General features: G+C 46.6%; 1 protein-coding gene across 1 annotated transcript; it reads left to right on the top strand.

Annotated features, from left to right (window-relative positions):
- Positions 1–2,608: 2,608 nt before the first annotated feature.
- LOC129327863 (gastrula zinc finger protein XlCGF57.1-like) lies at positions 2,609–19,286 on the top strand. The gene is made up of 5 exons (XM_054976613.1): positions 2,609–2,687; positions 4,395–5,611; positions 5,849–5,975; positions 8,855–9,893; positions 18,368–19,286. Exons 3-5 carry the CDS (start codon positions 5,942–5,944, stop codon positions 19,284–19,286), a joined length of 1,992 nt encoding a protein of 663 aa, XP_054832588.1. The 5' UTR covers positions 2,609–2,687; positions 4,395–5,611; positions 5,849–5,941.
- Positions 19,287–20,629: the final 1,343 nt, after the last annotated feature.

Genomic DNA, 20,629 nt, shown 5'->3' with positions numbered 1-20,629 from the left:
TCTTTTTTAAAAGAAAAAAAAAACATTGGATAAAAGGAAAGTAAGGATTCAAACCAGGGGATTGTCCCAACCCCTTACTAGAACTTCATTGCATTTGTCTGACCCCTTTCTACATTGGTGGGTTTCTCCTTCCCACCCTCTGTGATATTGTTTAGCACCTAGGATAAGGAATTGGGGAAGATGTTCTTCTGGGATAGATATGATACCTTTATCACAACGTTGTCCTTATATAGCTTTTTAGTAGTGAAACATTTCAATTTAATTGCATCTGTGTGACCTCATTCTGGCTTGATTGGTTTCTCCTTCCCTCCCTCTCTGACATTTAAAAACACCAAGGAATTTGAGGGGGAAGTTCCCCTGGGATTGATGTGACTGTAGTTCCTTGGTGAAATAAATTGCTATGTGCAATGTACCCTGCAGTCTTTGGGGCAATGGTGAAGAATTCCCTGGAATCCCCCCCCCCCACACACACACACTTTGTTCTGGCAACATTGCCCTCAGACCTTCCCTCGGGGACTTCGACACTGCTGGTTAACTCAGGCCAGGTCAGCCTCGCAGGATGTTTGACACAGAAATGGAAGTCTGAAGAGGTGGTTCATTTATTTTTCATCCCTTTGCCCAGACAAAAATGTCCTCAAAGCAAAAGTACACGGGATTGACCCAAATACACACCATTGTGTGATACACACAGCATGGAGCCCCAAACACCAGCAGCAGATCCTGGCTGAAGGCTGCTCTCTGGGGCTTTGCAGGAAGTGGTCACGGGCCCATCAGTCCCCCCCCCCCCCCGCTGTCCAGCCGCCCCTGGCCCTTGAGGGACTTGGATTGTCCCAAGGACAAGGACAAGTACAGTTTTGGATCGCCCAAGTTCATAAGTGCCCAGATTCAAGAGAGTGTCTTGGAGTGTGTGGTTCAAAGTCAAGGTCTTCCAGGAATACCCATACATTTGCATTGCTAGGAATGAAAGAATATTGAGATATTTTTAACCCATTTCCCCACCCCCCACCCCCCGGTAAGGACCCAGAGCAGCTTATATTGTTCTCCCATCCTCCATTTTATCCTGATAACGACTCTGTGAGGAAGGCTAGGCTGGGCGAGTAATTGGTCCAGGGTCACCCACTGAGTTCCCGTGGCAGAGCAGGAATTTGAATGTGAGTCTTCCAGGTCCTAACCTGGCCCTTCCACCAGGCTGGTTCTCCTGTAATAAGGAACTGGTGTTTGCTGCTCTATGAAATAAACCCCAGACTTTCCGAATCATACATCCAGCTGTTGTGCCAGCTGCCAGAGTTTGACGCCCAGTCCAAAGCATGCTTTTTGCTCAAAACACTCCAAGGCAGGCCTCCACCACCCCCAGGAATTCCTGAAGTTTGTAGTGCTAAGAACTGAAGAAGAAGGAAAAGGTCAGAAGCGAGAGGCTGAATTGCATCTCTCACTAGCATTTTACCCATATTCCCATGAAGTGACACTTCTGGGTTACACCTGGACATAAAGAGCTTGGTGTGGTGGCACATTTCAAAGTCCAGGCACCCATGAAATGGGTGTATAATTCTTTGTACAAAGAACAGTGGTGCCCCAGCTGGTCCAGTCCAGATTGCTGAATCTGAGGGGAGAATTGTGTTCTCTTTTCTAGGACCAAGCGACTCTGCGCTTCACTTCCTTGTGGAGAGTCAATCAAAGGGTTAAATCAAAGAGGAGTGCTTACAGACTAGGAAAAGTTCTTCCAGCAAAACCTCTCTTGAGTTAGAGGTGGCTTCCTTGGTTGCATGAAGTGTTCAGTGGTTAGATGTATGGAGACAAAGCTGCAGACAAGATAAGTGGGGGGAGAAGATATCCTACAGAGAAAGGCCAGTTTAAAACTTGATTCTCATTCAGCAAGGAGTTCAATACTCTCTCCCCCAAGTCCAGCTGCCAACCTCCAGGTGGGGGCCAGGAGATCTCCCAGAATTATGAGTGATCTTCTGACTACATAAATCAGTTCCATTTAATGTTGCCAACTCTGGGTTGGGAAATCCTGGAGATTTGGGAGTGGAGCCCAGAGAGGACAGGATTGGGGGAGGAGAGGGACCTGAGCAGGGTGTAATGCCAGAGATTCCACCCTCCGTAGCAGACTTTTTCTCCAGGGGAACTGATCTCAGTAGAATGGAGATCAGTTGTAAATCTGGGAGATCCCTGGGCCCCAGCTGAAGGCTGGGAGCCCTAGTTCCACTGGAAACCAGGGGGCTATGAGGCTTTCGTGGCACAAGATGAGCAGAGGTGGTTTGCCATTGCCTGCCTCTGTATGGCAGCCCCAAACTCCCTTGGCGGTCTTCCATCCAAGTACCAACCCTGCTTAGCTTCTGAGCTCTGAGGAGATCGGGCTAGCCTGGGCTATGCAGGTCAGGGAAAAGAATGCCACGTGAGCCCCGTTTCCCTTGACAGGTGTTCCATCGTTCATCTGTCACCTCTATGCTTTCACACACTCTGTATGAACCCAACTCTAACTCCCCATCCTTTTCTGTTGCTTGCCTAGAACCTGAGAGTTAAAAGGGAGCGAGTCCTGTTTTCCTAGAGAGGCGGCGAGGAAGCCAGGACTGTCAACAGGAAGCCCCGTTTCCTGTTCCGCCGTGAGAAAGAATGCTTCGATTTTCCCACGCGCGCAGCATCTGCAGCCCAGCCTGGTGAGTTTTCGCGTACTGAGAAGGCTGCAGGTGGGTGCGGGAAAGCGAGGAGGGGGCGGCGAGCCCCCAATGGGAGATGGCCACAGGCCACCCTCAAACCCCCCTGCCAGAGCCAGAGGTCAAAAAGCATGCGGGGCTTTGGAGGGTTGAGAAGGGAGCCTTCTATTGGCAGGCACATCTCCAGCCCCAGACCCAAATAAAGGACCCTGTTTCCTGGTCCTTTGAAGAGAGATTTTAAAAGATGAAAAGGGGTTGATAGGAAGGCCTCTTCCTCTTGCTGACCCTCTGCTGGAGACAGGCTGGGCTTTTATGGCAGGGTTTGAGTCCGGTGGCACCTTAGACACCAACGTTTTCAGAGGGTAAGCTTGCGAGAGTCGGCGCTCCCTTCTTCAGACACAATTAAGAATGGAGATCCCTGAACCTTTATGGATTTTTATGGAGTCTCGTATATTAGGGTGTTTGTGTTTTATTTTATTTACTTCATTTAACCCACACCTGTCTATAACAACAACAACAGCATTTGATTTATATACCATCCTTCAAGACAACTTAACACCCACTCAGAGCAGTTTACAAAGTATGTCATTATTATTCCCCACAACAATCACCCTGTGAGGTGGGTGGGGCTGAGAGAGCTTTGAGAGAGCTGTGACTGACCCAAGGTCACCCAGCTGGCTTCAAGTGGAGGAGTGGGGAATCAAACCCAGTTCTCCAGATTAGAGTCCTGCACTCTTAACCACTACACCAAACTGGCTCTCTACCAAGTGGAGGATCCAAAGCATCTGATGTCATTCTTCTCCATTTTATGTTCACAAAAATCCTGTGAGGAAGCCTAGGCTGAAACTGTGTGAATGGCCCCAACGTCACCCAGCAAGCTTCCATGCCAGAATGAGGATTTGAACCTGGTTGTCCCAGATCCTGGTGTGATGCTCTAACCACTATGAAACACTGTTGCATTAGGCAGCTAGAAGGGGGTCTTTCCTGCCTTGTATTGTTTACAAAGAAAGTGAACTTGGATTATCCTTCCTTTTCCACCAGCTGCCCCAGTGCAGAGATAATGAAATTTGTTTAAATTGGGAAGGAGGATGTAAGCTTCAGAGTTCCACAGAACATTATAGTGTATGCCTTGATTCTTTTGTAGCTTATAAAGCACTTCAGTTTTCCCTCCCCTCCACCCAAGACATGTGAAATACTCTGGTCATGTACCTTTCCCTCAGCCCAAAGACAAAAATAGCTTTCAACTCATATGCCCTTCCCCATGTCTTCTTGAGCCCTGAAACTTGCCTGTCTCTCACTGAGATCTGGGCTGATCACTGAAATGGTTTCCTTTGCTTATAGGAAGACAAGAAAGAGGACAAGAAAGTGGGTCTGATTGAGGGGTGTGGGAGAGGAAAAGGGGTGAAGCAGAGGCTGCGTTGGGGGGTGGGAGGTCAAGGGAAAGAAGAATTGTGGGCAGGTGGAGTTGTTAGGGACTGCTCCCAGCATCACAGGATGCTGAATGTGTTGAAAGACTTTAATGTTTGTTGTTCAGTGCCTTGGGAGCCTGATTTGGGTGGAAAGGTGGCATAGAAATGTTTTAATTCAATCAGTAAATGAACTGTGGGATTTTCTCAAGTGTCTGTAATGTCTCTTTGTGTCTCCCAAGTTCCTGTCGGGAAATGCCATGGTCCCTTATAGGGGTTGCCCATATTCCTTCTTCAACAGCTCTTCCAACTGTACAGTGTTTTCACTTTGCAGGAGTTTAGGCCTTAGGGGGAACCATTGACAGCAAAGCAAGGCCACCTGCCCCTGCTGAAGGCTGCCTTGGTACCCGAGCTGAAGATGGAAAACTTGGTTGGTCCAAATGCCATTGTGGCTGGACGCAGAGAAGAATTTGGGGAAAGAGCTGTGAGGAAGAAGATGGAAGCTCTAGGTGACCCTGAAGCAAGAAAAGGCCCTGATACTAGTGAGGCTGGAAGCAGAGGGGAATTCTGGGAAAGAATGAGGCAGAAGAACTTGGGAGAGAAAGCCAGTGGCTCAGATGCCCAGCGCCAGCACTTCAGGCACTTCCGCTACCAGGATGCCGAGGGGCCCCGAGAGGTTTGCAGCCGACTCCACCATTTGTGTCTCCAGTGGCTGAAGCCTGAAAGGCACAGCAAGAGGGAGATGCTGGACCTGGTGCTCCTGGAGCAGTTCCTGGCTGTCCTGCCCCCGGAGATGGAGAGCTGGGTCAGGGAATGTGGGCCGGAGACCAGTTCCCAGGCGGTGGCCCTGGCAGAAGGCTTCCTCCTGAGCCAGGCAGAGGAGAAGAAGCAAGGAGGACAGGTGAGGGGGCTTTCTCCAAGGAGTTGAGAGTGCGAGTGAGGATATCCTAATAATCCCCTGTGGGTGGATGGGTTGTGCCCCCCCCCAATCTTTCTTTGGCCACTCCTCTTTTCTGTCCCCCAGGCCTTTTCCCTGTTCCTTCTTTGGGATCTTCATTGATGTTTCAGACACAGAACCTGTCAATAGACGTTCCTGCTGTGCCCCCAGAAGGAGAGATGGTCGGACAGGGGCTGCTCTTCGTGGAGCTCGTGCCGGAGCCTGACCAGCATGGCCCCTTGTGGAGTAAGGAGACATGGAACTTCTTTGGACCCGAGTAAAGCTCCAGAACCTGGGGCTGCATGCAGGAGACAATTGTCCTCAGAGTCGCTCGTTTGTTTGTTTAAAACTTTTTTTAGCTCCTTCGGTAAGAATGTCCAAAAGGGCTTTTGGCGTTGTGGCCAGGAGTGGAGAGATGCCTTTTCAAATGCACCACTATTTGGTGTTAAAATGCACACCAAATATAAAAATGGGGTATGAAGGGATGACTGATCTTCCCGCCGGTTCTGTGTCACCTTGCAGGCTGTGTGAAGACAGCGACAGTCAATTCCGTGCCATCGCTTCCTTGGGATGAACCAGAAGTGGTAGTGGTGGATCAAACAGAGCTGGGGCAGGTAAGCAAGGGACCGCCGGGGAGACGAGCAGTTGTGATTCCATCATCACTTGGCATCTCCCTGAACCAGAGAGGATCCCTCTCTTTCACTTTGCTTCCGTCAAATCTTCCTTTCCAAGGTTTTGATGGCCACCCCTTAGGATCCAAAGTCTCCCCCAATCAACTGGCCTCAGTGACTCTTCTGTAATGGGCTCGAGGCGAAGGTGTGTGTGTGTGTTCTTTGTTTTTGCCCTTCCAGGGTCTGGTGGCGTTGGAGGAGGTGTGTCTATATTTTACTGAGGAGGAGTGGAATCTCTTGGATCTGGGCCAAAGAGCCTTGTACAGGGAAGTTATGGAGGAGAACTGCCAGAATGTGGCCTCTCTGGGTAAGGAAGGACCCATCTTCATTTACTTATTTATTGACTTAGAAACTCCCTTTCTCTGCCGTGTTTTCAAATCACCTTTTTTGCTGAGACTCAAGGTGGATTCCAAAATACAAACAGCAATTCAATCAAACGGGACAAGACCTCCAGTAACAATGCAGTAGGACTAGGATTACAGAGAGGGTTTCAACTCTGGGAAATTGGTATGCAGAAGGTCTGAGGTTCAATTCCCCATAGCTCCAGTTAAAGGGACTGGGTAGTCGGTGATGTGAAAGGACCTCTCCGTAAGACTCTGCAGAGCTGCTGCCAGTCAGAGGAGTCAACCCTGACCTTGATAGGGTGAGGGTCTGATTCGTTATAAGGCTGCCTCATGTAATTATTATTTACTTCATTTCCACTTCAGCTTTTCCCAATAGGGACCCCAAAGCGGCTTATATCATTCTCCTTGCTTCAATTTTATCCTCACAACAACCCTGCGGGGTAGGTTAGGCAGCAAAGGTGTGACTGGCTGAAGGCCACCCAGTGAGCTTCCAGGGCACAGTGAGGATTTGAACTTGGCTCTGACACTTTGAGAGCCAGTTTGGTGTAGTGGTTAAGAGCAGTGGGACTCTAATCTGGAGAATCGGGTTTGATTCCCCACTCCTCCACTGGAAGCCAGCTGGGGGATCTTGGGTCAATCACAGCTCTCTTAGAGCTCTCTCAACCTCACCCATTATTGTATTGTCGAAGGCTTTCACGGCCGGAGAACGATGGTTGTTGTGGGTTTTCCGGGCTGTATTGCCGTGGTCTTGGCATTGTAGTTCCTGACGTTTCGCCAGCAGCTGTGGCTGGCATCTTCAGAGGTGTAGCACCAAAAGACAGAGATCTCTCAGTGACACTGAGACACTGAGTGACACTGAGAGATCTCTGTCTTTTGGTGCTACACCTCTGAAGATGCCAGCCACAGCTGCTGGCGAAACGTCAGGAACTACAATGCCAAGACCACGGCAATACAGCCCGGAAAACCCACAACAACCATCACCCATTATTATTAATACCATCTAGTGACTAAAATGATGACTTTTCATTGTAAGTTTTTTTAGGGGAGCAGACCTGATCATGGAAAGGAATATTGTAAGTCATATTGTGAAAGGCAAGCTATTATGAGTAGCAAAATGACACATCTCTCTCATGTCCTTAGATTGGAACAAATGTCTGGACTCCAGCATAATGGTTCTCTGTTATATGAACACAGCACAGAATCGTCTGCCGCAAATGTCTGCATGTCTCAAAGTCGTATATGCAGTATACCCAACTCCATTTCCGAGAACCTTTAGCTCTTTTATAATTTTATTTAATTGTATCTGCTTAGTTTCACCGAGTCCTTTCCTTCTTTGGATTTGATTTTATGGCAGGTTTACTTGTTGGATTGGATCTTGTTTTAAACAGGCCTAACTTCGTGATGCTCTTTCTTGGTTGTGGTATTAAGTATAAACATACCTGCTTAACGGATGAGCAGTCTAGCGCATTCAACAAAACAATCTCTGATTCACGAAAGCTTATGCTGGAGCAAATTTCATCAGTCACTAAAATGCTAAACTCTTATTTTATTTGTGCCACAACAGATTGTTAATAGAATCATTTCAGATAGGTTAGCTTGAAGCCCTGCTCACATGTTACAGTGAACCCTCGTACATCCTGCCTGTATGTGCATACACTGATCTATAAGAGCTAGCAAGTGCTCACTCTACAAAATGAAACAAGGGTCCAGTACCTGGATTTCTTTATTAATTTAGCATATTTCTATGCCACCTCTTCAGAATCCTGGCTTACAATTAAAAACCACAGCATTAAAACACAAGCCATTGGGCATAATAAGCCGCACAAAAACTATCCATAAAACAGAAGAAGACCGTTAAAAAGCTGGCAAGCGAAAGCCCCTAATTAATAGCCTGGGTAAAAAGATGTATTTTGGCCTGGCACCTAAAAGAAAGTAGATGCCAGGTGAGTTTCAAGGGGGAAGGTGTTCCAAAGGTGAGATGCCACCACAAGACATGACCTATTTCTAGTTGCCGCCTGCTCTCTGAAGGAAGGAGAGCAGGCGGCAGGGCTTGAGTGGCAGATCATCAGAACTAGTGGGCTGGATAGTATGAGATGTGCTAGCCCTTCAGGTGCCCTGGCCCAAGCTGTTTTGGACCTTAAAGGTTAGAACCAGCAGTTTGAATTGTGCCCTTAAATGGAGGGGTAACCAGTGCAGATCTTTCAGCACATCCTTGTAACCAACCCTGGACAGCAGCCTGGCCCCCACATTTGGGACCAATTGAAGTTTCTGAACGGTATTCAAAGGCAGCCCCACATTTGGCATATTACAGTGCCACGCTCAACTGTACGTGCATGGAAGGTAACATGGGAATTTCTGAATGCACATAAAAATAATACATTGTATACTCCAGACAGATTGTACGTGTGTTCACTGTAATTTATGGACAACTGGCTGAAGGGCCAACAAATGAGCTCTGCGGCTTAGCTGGTGGCTGAATCTTGAGTCTCCATAATCCAAGTTCAGACTGTTCCACCATACCGGGATGTGTCAGCTGAAAATGCCCAACGCCTGCAGGTCTTCCAGTTCTCCCTTCCCCTCCAGCAGCCATTTGCAAAAAAAATATATTCCTGAGCTTACAGGAACACGGTGGAGTAATAGCCATATGGGTTTGGAGTGGAAAGTGGAGTGCAGGGGAGCAGGAAGAGGACAGAATCCTTCCCTCCTGCCTCTTGCTTGAACAGAGCTTGAATGGAGCTTTGTGTCATACTTTCTGTAAGTGAATGTCCATCTATGTTAGAGTCCAGGCTCAATTTCCCTCCCTTCACTATCTTCAAAATGTTCTTTTTTGATCCCTCCACAGCATCTGATTGGTGGGAAAGTGAGGGAGAACAATGTGAGCTGTCCTTCGAAAGAGATGGCCACAAAAAGGGTGAGCAGGTGGCAAAAACCGAAGTCAAAGAAAAGTTGATGACCGAATCATTTGTTTGGCTGGGAATGGACTTCCAAAACCCAATCCAAGAAAAAATAGATGAAAGAAAGCAAAAGAATGTATGTCATTTGTGTGGGAAAAGCTTCAGTTCTAAATCAAGCCTTAATGCTCACTGGAGAATCCACACAGGGGAGAAACCTTATAAATGTCTGGAGTGTGGAAAGAGCTTCATTAAGAGTACAAACCTCATATGTCATCAAAGAATCCACACCGGAGAGAAACCGTTCACTTGCTCTGACTGTGGGAAGGGTTTCTGTCAGAGGATCACCTTAATAAGACACCAAAGAACCCACATGGGAGAGCAACCAAAAACTTGCTTGGAGTGTGGAAAGAATTTCTGTCACAGACAGGAACTTACTTGCAATCAAAGAATCCACACAGCAGAGGAGCCCTTTAAATGCTCGAACTGCAGTGTGACCTTTTGTGATCAGTCAAGCCTTAGAAACCACGAGATAATTCATATGGGAGAGAAAGCATTTGAATGCTCAGAATATGGGAAGGGTTTCAGTTGCAGTGCAAGACTTATTTCACATCAAAATACGCAGACGGGGGAGAAACCCTACAAATGCTCAGATTGCGAAGACAGCTTTTGCAGCGCATCCAACCTCCTCAGACATCAGAGGATCCACACAGGGGAGAAACCATACAAATGCTCAGATTGCGAAGAGAGCTTTTGCAGCGCATCAAACCTCCTCAGACATCAGAGGACCCACACAGGGGAGAAACCGTACAAATGTTCGGAGTGTGGGAAGAGCTTCTGTCGGAGTGAATACCTTACTACGCATCAAAGAATCCACACAGGGGAGAAACCGTATCAGTGCTCTAGCTGCAGCAAGAGCTTCTGTGATAAATCCAGTCTCAGGAATCACCTGAGAATTCACACCGGGGAGAAACCTTTTAAATGCTCCGAGTGTGGAAAGCGCTTCAACAGGAGCACAAACCTTACAGCACATCAAAGAGTGCATGCAGCAGCCAGTGCCGGGAGGGGCCGTGGCTCAGTGCAAGAGCATCTGCTTGGCATGCAGAAGGTCTCCGGTTCAATCCCCAGCTGAAAATATCAAGTGGGTGGTGATGGGAAAGACCTCCACCTGAGAGCTGCTGGCAACACTGGCCTTGAAGTGCTGATGGTCTGATTAAGTATGCGGCAGCTTCATGTGTGCATGCAGATCCATGGCGTGTGCGCAGCCCTTCAGTTTCAACACACTGAATTCTACAGTCCTGTGACCAAAAAACAATTCACACCTTATTTGTCCAACAGTGGCAGAGTGCAGCAAAATTCTTTACAAGCCTGCACATACTTTGTAAACATTTAGTTTGCTGATTCACTCAAATAAAAGTATTACATGCAACAGCGCAAAAAGGGATGCGTTCTATTATTTTTTTTAAATGGGCACTGAACTTCTCTTGGCTCCCTCTTTGCCACACCGTCATGACCACAAATTGTCCGGTGGTGGTCTGTGAAGATGGTCTGGGCAGGATCCCACGAGAAAGGGCTGCTTTCTAACCCCAATTTATGCATATACTGGATCTGTCTTTCTTAAGCCTGGTCTCACATGCTTGAGAAAGATGTGGACTGCTGCAGGGGCAGAATGGACTGTACCACTTCAGGCTTCAGGGGAGCGTGTACTCTTTCAAACTTTCCCTTCTGCCAGCAATTCTCTGTAAGTGGACAATTAGCACAGAATGTTAAGGCTGTGGCCAGAACCATTTGCCCTGGTGTGCTAATGGTGTTTCCCACCTCAAGGAATCTGTACTTGTGACACTCTTGACCACTCCTGAAATCAGAAGTGGTACAGCCCATTTCACCACCACACTCTGGGAAGGGACTGTGGCTCAGTGGTAAAGCATCTGCTTGGCGTGCAGAAGGTTGCAGGTTCAATCCTTGGCATCTGCAGATAAAAGTTTCTCAGGTCATAGGTGATGTGAAAGATTTCTGCCTGAGATCCCAGACAGTTGCTGCCAGTCAGAGTAGGCAATCCTTGACCTGACTCAGCAGAAGGCAGCTCCATGTGTATGCAGGTGTTTTGAGTGGACCAGGCCTTAAAGGGATCTGGAAGCAAAAGTGGGTATTTTCCTCAGAGTTGAGAAGAGACGATTGATCTCTTCACTGATCTCTTCACTGATCTTTTTAAAAAATTGGTTTTCCTGATTTTTGTCCTCTCTACTGCTTTTCCTCTCAGGGGAAAAAGAAACAAGCCCCTCCCTCCCTGACAGTTTCTTTTAAAAATGTATTTACATCATTTATAGTCTGCCTTCCTCAGTAAAGTTCAAGGTCCATTACAGAGAGCAGGCCAATGCAGTCTGCAGGATGGGACATCCAATGAACCATGCTATAAGATTTGGATTGCAGAAACCTGAAACCAACCAGAAATCTGAACAGAGCTGAAACAAAGCTTAAGAATTTTCATGTCAAACAGTGCAGAAATTACATTGTAGGATCCTATATACAGCAATAGGCTGCATACAGTAGTATAGGCCACAGTTCCTATCCCTTTACCAAAGTATCGTTCTGAACTATTCCATTATTTTGGTAAAACTGCCCAACTAAATAATTTTGTATAGTTTGGGGAAAGCCAGGAGAGTGAGAACTTTCTTGACCTCTTCAGGTAGGCCATTCCACAAGGTGGGGGCCAACACAGAGAATGTGTGTGTGGATTTTGCCTATTTGCATTGGTATCTGCAGAAGGCCCTGCTCAGATGAGCAAAAGTGTTGTGGCGGAGCATAGGGGGACAGGTGGTCAAACGGAAAGAGGGACCAAGTCCATGAAGGTCCTTGAATGTGATAGCAGGTACATTACATTCAGCGTGGAACTGCAGCCAACGGAGTGGTTACAGAATGGCAGTAGTATGCATGCTCTGACCAGCTCCTGCTAGTAGCCAAGCAGTGGTGTCCTGCACCAACTGGAGTCTCTGAGCTGACTTTGAGGGGAGACCCATATAGAGTGCATTACAATAGCTCAGTATTGATGTTACGGTGACATGGATCCAGGTGGCCAGATTGTCTATGTCCAGGTTGGAGGCCATCATCTGGATTAAACTGAGTTGTAAGGGGGCGGGGGGAGAAGTTGCATTAACTTGCTTCTCAATCAGCAATGCTGGGTCTCCTATAACCCTGTTGATTCCCATTGACTGTTTTGAGCCTGGTCTATTTGGAAAGCACAGCCAGAAGAGTAGAAAAGCCTGCCTCACAGAGCTGTTGCCCTGCCCTACCTTATAGGGTGGTTGTGGAACAACAAGGGTGCTACCTTGAAGGACAGGCAAGGGAAATGATGTATGAGAGAGATAACTTGGGAAGGGCCGAGGGCTCACTCCAGAGGGGTGGGAGGTGGGATCCTGGTTAATATGTATGTAAGGGCCCAATCGAAACCTCACCTGAGCCATGAACCAACTTCCCCCAATTCACCTTCAATTCAGAGATTCTCCCCATTCTAGCACCTTAATTCGACCAACCTAGACCCATGGAGAAGTAAGCTTCCTGCCCAAGGAGAGAAGGGTCTCCTGAACTCTTTTTTTCCCCTTTCCTTTCTTACTTTGTTATGGCCCACCTTTCTCACGGAGACTCCAGATGGATAACATTTTTAAAAAAATAATAATAATAAAAGATTCAGTTAGAGAGCACAAGACAGCTAGTAAAAACACAGTAGGATGCGGATTACAGAAGTGGGAATTCACTGCCGGAGAATGTAGTAAGAGCCATAGACATAGACAACTTTAAAAGGGGACTTGACAGATTCATGGAGGAGAGGTCTATCAGCGGCTACTCGCCATGGTGCCTAAAGGGGAACCTCCACGTTCAGAGGCAGTCAACCTCGGAATGCCAGTGGCCAGGAGGCAGCATCAGGAAAAGGCCTCGGCCTCCAGAGCAGGCCCTTCTGTTGGCCCTTTGGAGTAACTGGTTGGCCGCTGTGTGAGATGGGGTGCTGGACGAGATGGCCCACCAGTCTGATCTGGCTGGGCTCTTCTTACGTTCTTGGATAGGGTAGAAAAAGTGTTCTAAGGCATGCCGTAATGCAGAAGATTATACGCTGCCTTGGGGTCCTTAGAGGAAAGGTTGGAATTATTATTTTTTTTAATTACCAAATGAATAAAAGTAGCCGATGTCATCTTTACTTGAAACTGAGAAACAAGCTAAGGGTTAAAATCAGAGAATCTGAATTCCTAGAGAGGCAAGAAGCATGGGTGTGTGTGTGAGAGAGAGAGACTGTACCCCCCTCCCCTTTCCCAGCAGCAGCATCAGTGGCTCCTTCAGGGATCTGGTGAGTCCATTTGGGTGAATTCTTGCAAGGCGGGGTCAGAGGGAAGCTCCCCCCCCCATCTTGACAGCCCTCTCCCAGCTGTGTCCTCATCAGACTCTGCATCACCTCTGCACCATAACAAAGATGGGAGAATCTCCCCTCCAATGTGCTCCCCCTTGGGCCACAGTGCGGAGAGCGGAGAGTGGGAGAAGGCAGCTGCTGCCTTCTCTGCTGTTCTCTCCCAGCCATGAAAGGGGAGGTGGCACCTGTGCAGCTAACCCATTTTGAACTTTAGCTCACTCACTTCTTTTATCTTCTGCAAATAGGGTTGCCAACTTCAGTTGGGAAATTCCTGGAGATTTGGGGGTGGAACCTGAAGAAAGCATGGTTTGGGGAAGGAAGGGAGCTCTATGGGGTATAATGCCATAAAGTCCACCCTCCAAAGCAGTCATTTTCTCCAGGGGATCGATCTCTGTAGGCTGGAGATCAGCTGTAATTCTGGGGGATTGCCAGTCCTGAAAACTTTGGTGGGGGAGCATCATTTCCTTTTTTAGGAGCAGCTGTCCCCACAGCAGAGTGGCCTACATGGCTCTCTCTCTCCACCTCCGTTTTTATCCTCCTAACAACCCTGTAAGGTAGGTGCGGCAAAGGTTGCTCTATGAATTTTATGGCAAGGGGGAATTTGAATCTGGGTGTCCCAGGTCCAAAACCAACATGCTCGCCTCTGCTGTGCTTTAACATTTCAAAGAATGAATTAAATGGCATCATTTATGAGTATCTCTTTAGAAAACGTGAAGCTGTGATTTTATAAAGCGCAAAGCACTGATTAGCCAGTTTAATAACTCAGAGAGAAACAGATGTGTTTTGGGGAGAGAGGCCTCAAGGGAGCCAGTGTGTAGTGGTTAGAGTGTCGGACTAGGATCTGAGAGACCCAGATTCTAATCCCCTCATCTGCCATGGAAGTTTGCTGGGTGACTTTGGGCTAGTTGCTTTCAGTCTATCCTGCCTCGCAGGGTTGTTGTTTTGAAGATAAAATAGGGAACGATGTTGTGAAGTCGCTTTGAGTCCACATCGGGCAGAAAAAAAGGGTCGTAATTACCTAAATGAGTAAAGGAAGGCAGAGAGAGAGGAAGAGCGAAGAAGGGGACCACGGTTCTTAGGGGCAGAGCCCTGCAGTTCCAATGCAAATCTACTTTTCTGCAGGATAAGATTTTAGACAGGATTTTCTGTGATTATAAATGTCCTCCTGCCTTGGAAGTGGAAACTGATCAACATTGTGTTGGCTTTGCAGGGATTTGGAAGCTCCAGTAAGCAGGGCAGCCGTTGTCTTAGGGGGGAAAATCGAGGGGGGAAGGAAGTGGCTCCTTTGCCTCTTTTGGATGCTGCCTTGGAAGAAGGAGGGAAGATGAAAGAAGCAGGCACAGGTAGCCTTGAAGTGAGAAGAGATTCTGGTGCCGCTGAGGCTGGAAGCAGGGGGGAATTCGGGGAAAGAACTGCGCAGAAGATCTTTGGTGAAGAAACCACCAGCTCAGATTTGCAGCGCCAGCAATTCAGGCACTTCCGCTATCAGGCAGCTGAGGGGCCCCGAGAGACTTGCAGCTGCCTCCATGTTCTTTGCCACCAGTGGCTGAAGCCAGAAAGGCACAGCAAGGAGGAGATCCTGGACCTGGTGATCCTGGAGCAGTTTCTGGCCATCCTGCCCCCGGAGATGGAGAGCTGGGTCAGGGAATGTGGACCAGAGACGAGTTCCCAGGCAGTGGCCCTGGCAGAAGGCTTCCTCCTGAGCCAGGCAGAGGAGAAGTATCAGGACCAGCAGGTGAGAGCGGATTCATCCAAGGGGTCACTGATGCGGGGAGGAATATCCGAATACCCGTTCCAGTTGTCCAAATGTATCTGACCATTGTTGAAGAAGAGAGATCACAAAACCTTTTTCATTCCCCCTTTCTATTTGAGACCTTCGTTGCTCTTTCAGGGGCAGGATCCTCTAGCAGAAGTTGCCAGCAATTTTCCTGTGGCAGAGAAGGCTCCACTGGACACCAGAGGGTGGCCACCATTCCCAGGCATCAAGCAGGAGGCTGGCCATGAGACTACCTTGCTGGGTACGTGTTAAGGGAGAAGATTTCAGCCTGCATCTTTCCTTTGAGCATACTAGGAAATCCAAGAGCTGAGTCTTTGTGAGGGAGATGCATATCTCCAGTTTTTCCCACAATTAAAAAAAATGTGTTTCATTTCAGGAGGCAACCTCTGTTATCCAATAAGAAAATCCCTAGAATTTTCTATTCAGAATAGCAAAATAACCTGAGAAGAGCCCTGCCTGATCAGGCCAGTAGCCCATCTAGTTCAGCATCCTGTCTCACAGTGGCCAGCAAGTTGTCCTGGAGGGCCAACGACAGAGCACAGAGGCATACCTGCTGCTGCCTTCTTGCACTGTGTTTCAGAGGTAGACTGCCTCTGAATATGGAGGTTTCCTTTACTCACTATGGCATAAGAACATAAAACAGCAGGCGGCCAGGGTTTTTTTTCCTAGATAGGAAACTCTACCAGTTAAGATCTTACCATTTTCCTCTCTTTATTCCAAAAGGTGATAGATGGGAGATTAAGACTGAGGAAGAACCACACAAGGTCTCCTTGGAAGGTATGGGACGCCTAGAAAGACAAGAGCAGACATGGAAAATTGAAATAAAGCAGGAAGCTGAGACTGAATCCTCGGCTTCTCAGAGGAGCAGCTTCCATGCACTTACAATCCAGGAAAAAACAGATGAAGGAGAAGAAACGAGTAAGTGCCACGTGTATGTGTGTGTAAAACTGCAGCTGTGAATCGGTCTTTAATGCAAACAGCCTTTAATGCAAAGAGTTAAAAAGGAGCCTCGATTTCAAGCACAACCTCACTGCCCATAAAAGAAGCCACATAGGGCAGAAGTTATTGCCGTTTAATGCCCTATATTCATTCTTAACAGCAGTTAGTCTGGTCTGATTCAGAGGTTAAGTGGTGGACTAGGACCAAGGAGAATCAGGGTGGAATCCTTAATCTGCCATAGAAGCTTGCTGGGTGACCTTGGGCCAGTCATGTGCATGCTCTCTATCAGCCCAACCTACCTCACAGGGTTCTTGTGAGGATAAAAAAGGAGATGATGTGAATGATGCAAGCTGCTTTGGGTCCTCCTTGGGAAGGAAGAACAGGTATAAATGAAGTCAATAAAACAAAACAAATGGTTTTGGTCCCAGGTAAAAGATCTTACCAGCTTTCTCTATTTCAGCAGATGTTTGGGAGACCAAGAATAAGGGAGAATTACACGAGGTGTCATTGGAAGGAACTAGATGCTCAGAAGAGGAGCCAGTGTGGAAATCTGAAATAAAACAGGAAACGGGGACTGGATCCTCTGCTTTGCAGGATGGCAACTTCCAGGAAGTCCCAGTCCAAGAAAAAAGAGAAACAGGAAGGGAAAAGAGTAAGTGCCCTGGGTGGTGAAACTGAAAAGTTTGGAATATAAACTAAGTTTTCATTCTCACTTGAGTGGAATAAACCATTTAAATGCTCACAGTGAGGAAATAGTTTCTATTGCACGCTGAACTTTACTGCCCATCAAAGAACCCATCCAGGACAGAACTCTGTTTCAGGAGAGCTTTTTATTTCTGTACATTCTAATAGCTGTTAGCTGTGTGTATTCCCTAACAGGAGGCCCTGCTTCTGCCTTAGGATCTTAACCAATTTTCTTTCTTATTACAGCAGGTCATGAGAGCAGAACTGAAGGAGAAACATGGCAGATGTCGCTGGAAGAAGCAAGATGTGCAGAAGAAGAGTATCCATGGAAAAGTGAAATAAAAGAAGAAAGAGAGAATAAATCTGATTCTCAGTGTGGTGAGTTTCCTGAAATCCCAATCCAAGTAAAAATAGTCAAGGGAAAGGAAAGACGCAAGTGCGCTGTGTGAGGGGGAAAACTACCATTGTAAACTGAAGCTTTAATGTTCAATGGGGAATCCGCACAGGGGAGAATCTCTGTGAATGCTCGATTTGTGGAAGGACCTTCATTCAGAGTTCACACTTTACTTCACATCTAAGAATCCACCTTTTAAAATGCCCACACGCTGAAAAGAGCTTCCAATGGCAGGCACATCTTTACTGCCCTTCAAAGAATCCTGCCTTTTTAACCTATTAGTTTTTTTTAAAATGTTACATTTTCTCCAAGGAGCTCAGAGTAGGCACTGTACATGATCTCCTCCATTTTCTCCTCACAACAACCCTGTGAGGTAGGTTAGGCTGAGGGAAAGTCACTGCCCTAAGTTCCCTCCAGTGAGCTTTATGGTGGAGTTATAGAACTGAACCCTATGTCTCCTAGGTTATAGTCCAAGTAACTACAAGTAAACTACATTGGCTTATACCTTATAAACACAGGGCAGAAATCAATCTCACTTAGCAGTCTTATCCTATTATTTCATTTTTAGCAGCAGTTAAAAGGCTGTTTTCACAGATAAAAAGCCCTAGTAGTCTAGAGTTGCTATGCAGAGAAAGACAATGGCAAAACCACCTCTGCTTATATTGCCTTGAAAACCCCCTTTGTCTCAGGGTCACCATAAGCCATCTGCAACTCGATGACTCACAATTTACCCTGGCATGGTTGGCCCAGGATAGATCTCATCAGGTCTCAGAAGCTAAGCAGAGTTGGCCCTGTTTAGTATTTGGATGGGAGACCACCCAGGGAGCCGAAGGTCACTAAGCAGAGACATGCAATGGCAAACCACCCCTACTCTTCTCTTGCCTTTAATAACCCACAAAGTGGAACTTCATAGGGCTGCTGTGAGTCAAGTCAGTTCTGACGCGATGGCACACTTTACCTTTTATTCTTTTAGGATCCTACTAGTTTTCTCTCTTTATTCTAGCAGATGAAATATGGAAAAGCACATCTGAGGAAAAAACACATGAGTTGTCACAGGAAGATTCCAGACATACAGAAAGAAAGGAGGAGAAATGGAAAAGTGGAATAGGGCAGAAAACAAGGAAGGAATCCTCCGCATCTCAAGACAGTGACATCCATGAAATCCCAGTCCAGGGGAAAATAGTCAAAGGGAAGGAGAGGAACAAATGCCATTTGTGTGGGAAAAGCTTTGGCTGGAAATCAAGTCTTAATGCTCACTTGAAAATCCACACGAGAGAGAATCTGTATGAATGCTCTCTGTGTGGAAAGAGCTTCATTCAAAGTTCACACCTAACTTCACATCAAAGAATCCACACAGGAGAGAAACCTTATAAATGCCTGGAGTGTGGGAAAAGCTTCATTAAAAGCACAAACCTTATTTGCCATCAAAGAATTCACACAGGGGAGAAACCGTTCACCTGCTCAGAGTGTGGGAAGAGTTTCTGTCAGAGGATCACCCTCATTAGACATCAAAGGACCCATGTGGGAGAGAAGCCATATACTTGCTTAGAATGTGGAAAAAGTTTCAGTCAGAAAGATGAACTTGCTTGCCATCAAAGAATCCACACAGGAGACAGACCATTTAAGTGCCTAGAGTGTGGAATTAGTTTCAGTCGGAGCACAAGTCTTAGTTCACACCAAAGGATCCATACAGGAGAGAAACCATTTAAATGCTCAGACTGCATCATGAGCTTTTGTGATAAATCAAGCCTTAAAAAACACCTGAGAATCCACACAGGGGAGAAGGCCTACAAATGTTCAGAATGTGAAGAAAGCTTTTGCAGTGCATCAAACCTCCTCAGACATCAGCGGCTCCACACAGGGGAGAGACCTTTCAAATGCTCAGAGTGTGGGAAGCGTTTCAGTCAGAGCGAGCAACTTACTACACATCAAAGAATCCACACAGGGGAGAAACCATACAAGTGTTTAGAGTGTGGAAAGAGCTTCCGGAGCAGGTCAGTTCTTACTTCCCATCAAAGAATCCACACTGGAGAGAAACCGTTTAAATGTTCAGAGTGCGGGAAATGCTTCAACCGAAGCACAAATCTCACTGTGCATCAAAGAGTCCACACAGGAGGAAATGCACATAAGTCTCTGGAATGTGTAGACAGCTTCAGGCAAAGCGCACTATGTGCTGTTCAGTCCCACTGCTGAAAGAGTGGTCCAGCATTGTTTTTGTTTGATGGTGTCTTAAAATGTATTGTATGCTACAACAGACTTATTATTATTTTATTTCTACTATTGTTATTTAATAATTATTATGTAATGTTTATTACTGAATAATAGAAATTATTTCTATTATTATTAAATAATAAAAAACTTCATTTATATTATTAAAGGGAAGGAACTGCAGACAGGAAATTCTCCTCCCCATCTCCGGTCACAGTGACAAAATTTTGTGCCAGCGGTAGTTGTGAAGGTGGTTTGGCTAAATCCCACCAGCAAGGGTTGTTCATTGAATCTTATCTTATTTATGCATTGTCTTCATTTATCCATCTGCCTTTGTTATCGAAACTCAAGCTGCTTTACAGGATTATAAAAAAACTAAATTCAAGATCGGTATAATACAAATATTAAATAACATCCCCCAAAGCCTGGATCACTCTCTTAAATAATGATGAAATAAAAATAATGTGATACATCTAGTATCTGATGGAGGGACATTTGACTCTTGAAAGCTGGAAATCTTATTGGTCTTAGATACTATTGGATATGAACCTTGTTCTATCCAGTAAACTGGATGTCACAATAAGAGAACAATGAAAGACGGTATAATACATCTAATTCAGGCTGCAGTATGAAAGGGGAGGAAAAAAGGAAACTGCCTAACAGTTTCACAGGCAATTAAAATGGCAGCCACATTATCTTTATAATAGATGCCCTCCTGGACATTTCTGTTTTGCACATACATGCTACTAGCTGGTGGCAATGGATATTCTCTTGAGTGCTGAGAGTATTTCCTGATAGTTTTGGTGAATGTGGCTGGCTTAGGGCCCCACAAGGATTGGGTTCCCAGCGTATTCCTCTGGTGAGCAGTTTCCTTGCCAGAGATTTTGTTTCTCATCCAAAGCTGGTTAGCCGAGGATCGGACATTCAGGGCTTGTCCCTCTTCCTCTAGCCCTCCTAGTTGGAGATGTCAGCAAGGACTGAATGCTGGAAGAACACTGGTATGCCAGCAGCTCTTCTGTCCTCTGTAACTTAGTTATGAGAGGTTTCATAACATGAAGTTCTTCCTACAATTTTGTGCGTGTGTGTGTGTGGGCAGTGAATCCTTAATGTTCTGCTACAAATGTCCCTTCTGAGGCACTCAGCAAGTGGGCACATGATGTGGGACCTTTCTGGTTGTGGCCCCTCAAATCTGTGAAATGCCCTCCTAAGGGAAGCCTGCCTGGTCTCATCACTCCTTGCCTTCCAGCAAGCACTGAAGACTCAATCGTTCGAGAGAGCCAACTGCCCAACCACACTGCCTCCTGTAGCTTCTCCATTCTGCTCTATGG

The sequence above is a fragment of the Eublepharis macularius genome, chromosome 4, assembly GCF_028583425.1.
Source record: "Eublepharis macularius isolate TG4126 chromosome 4, MPM_Emac_v1.0, whole genome shotgun sequence".
In the NCBI taxonomy this organism is placed as follows: Eukaryota; Metazoa; Chordata; class Lepidosauria; order Squamata; family Eublepharidae; genus Eublepharis; species Eublepharis macularius.
Note: the sequence above shows the minus strand (reverse complement) of the source record. Positions and strands in the feature narration are given on the sequence as shown.

Coding starts and splice junctions, on each gene's coding strand:
- LOC129327863 (XM_054976613.1), top strand. CDS start 5,942: ATGGAGGAGAACTGCCAGAATGTGGCCTCTCTGG. Junction 5,976..8,854: donor CCAGAATGTGGCCTCTCTGG/GTAAGGAAGGAC, acceptor ATCCCTCCACAG/CATCTGATTGGTGGGAAAGT. Junction 9,894..18,367: donor AAACCTTTTAAATGCTCCGA/GTGTGGAAAGCG, acceptor AATCCACACGAG/AGAGAATCTGTATGAATGCT.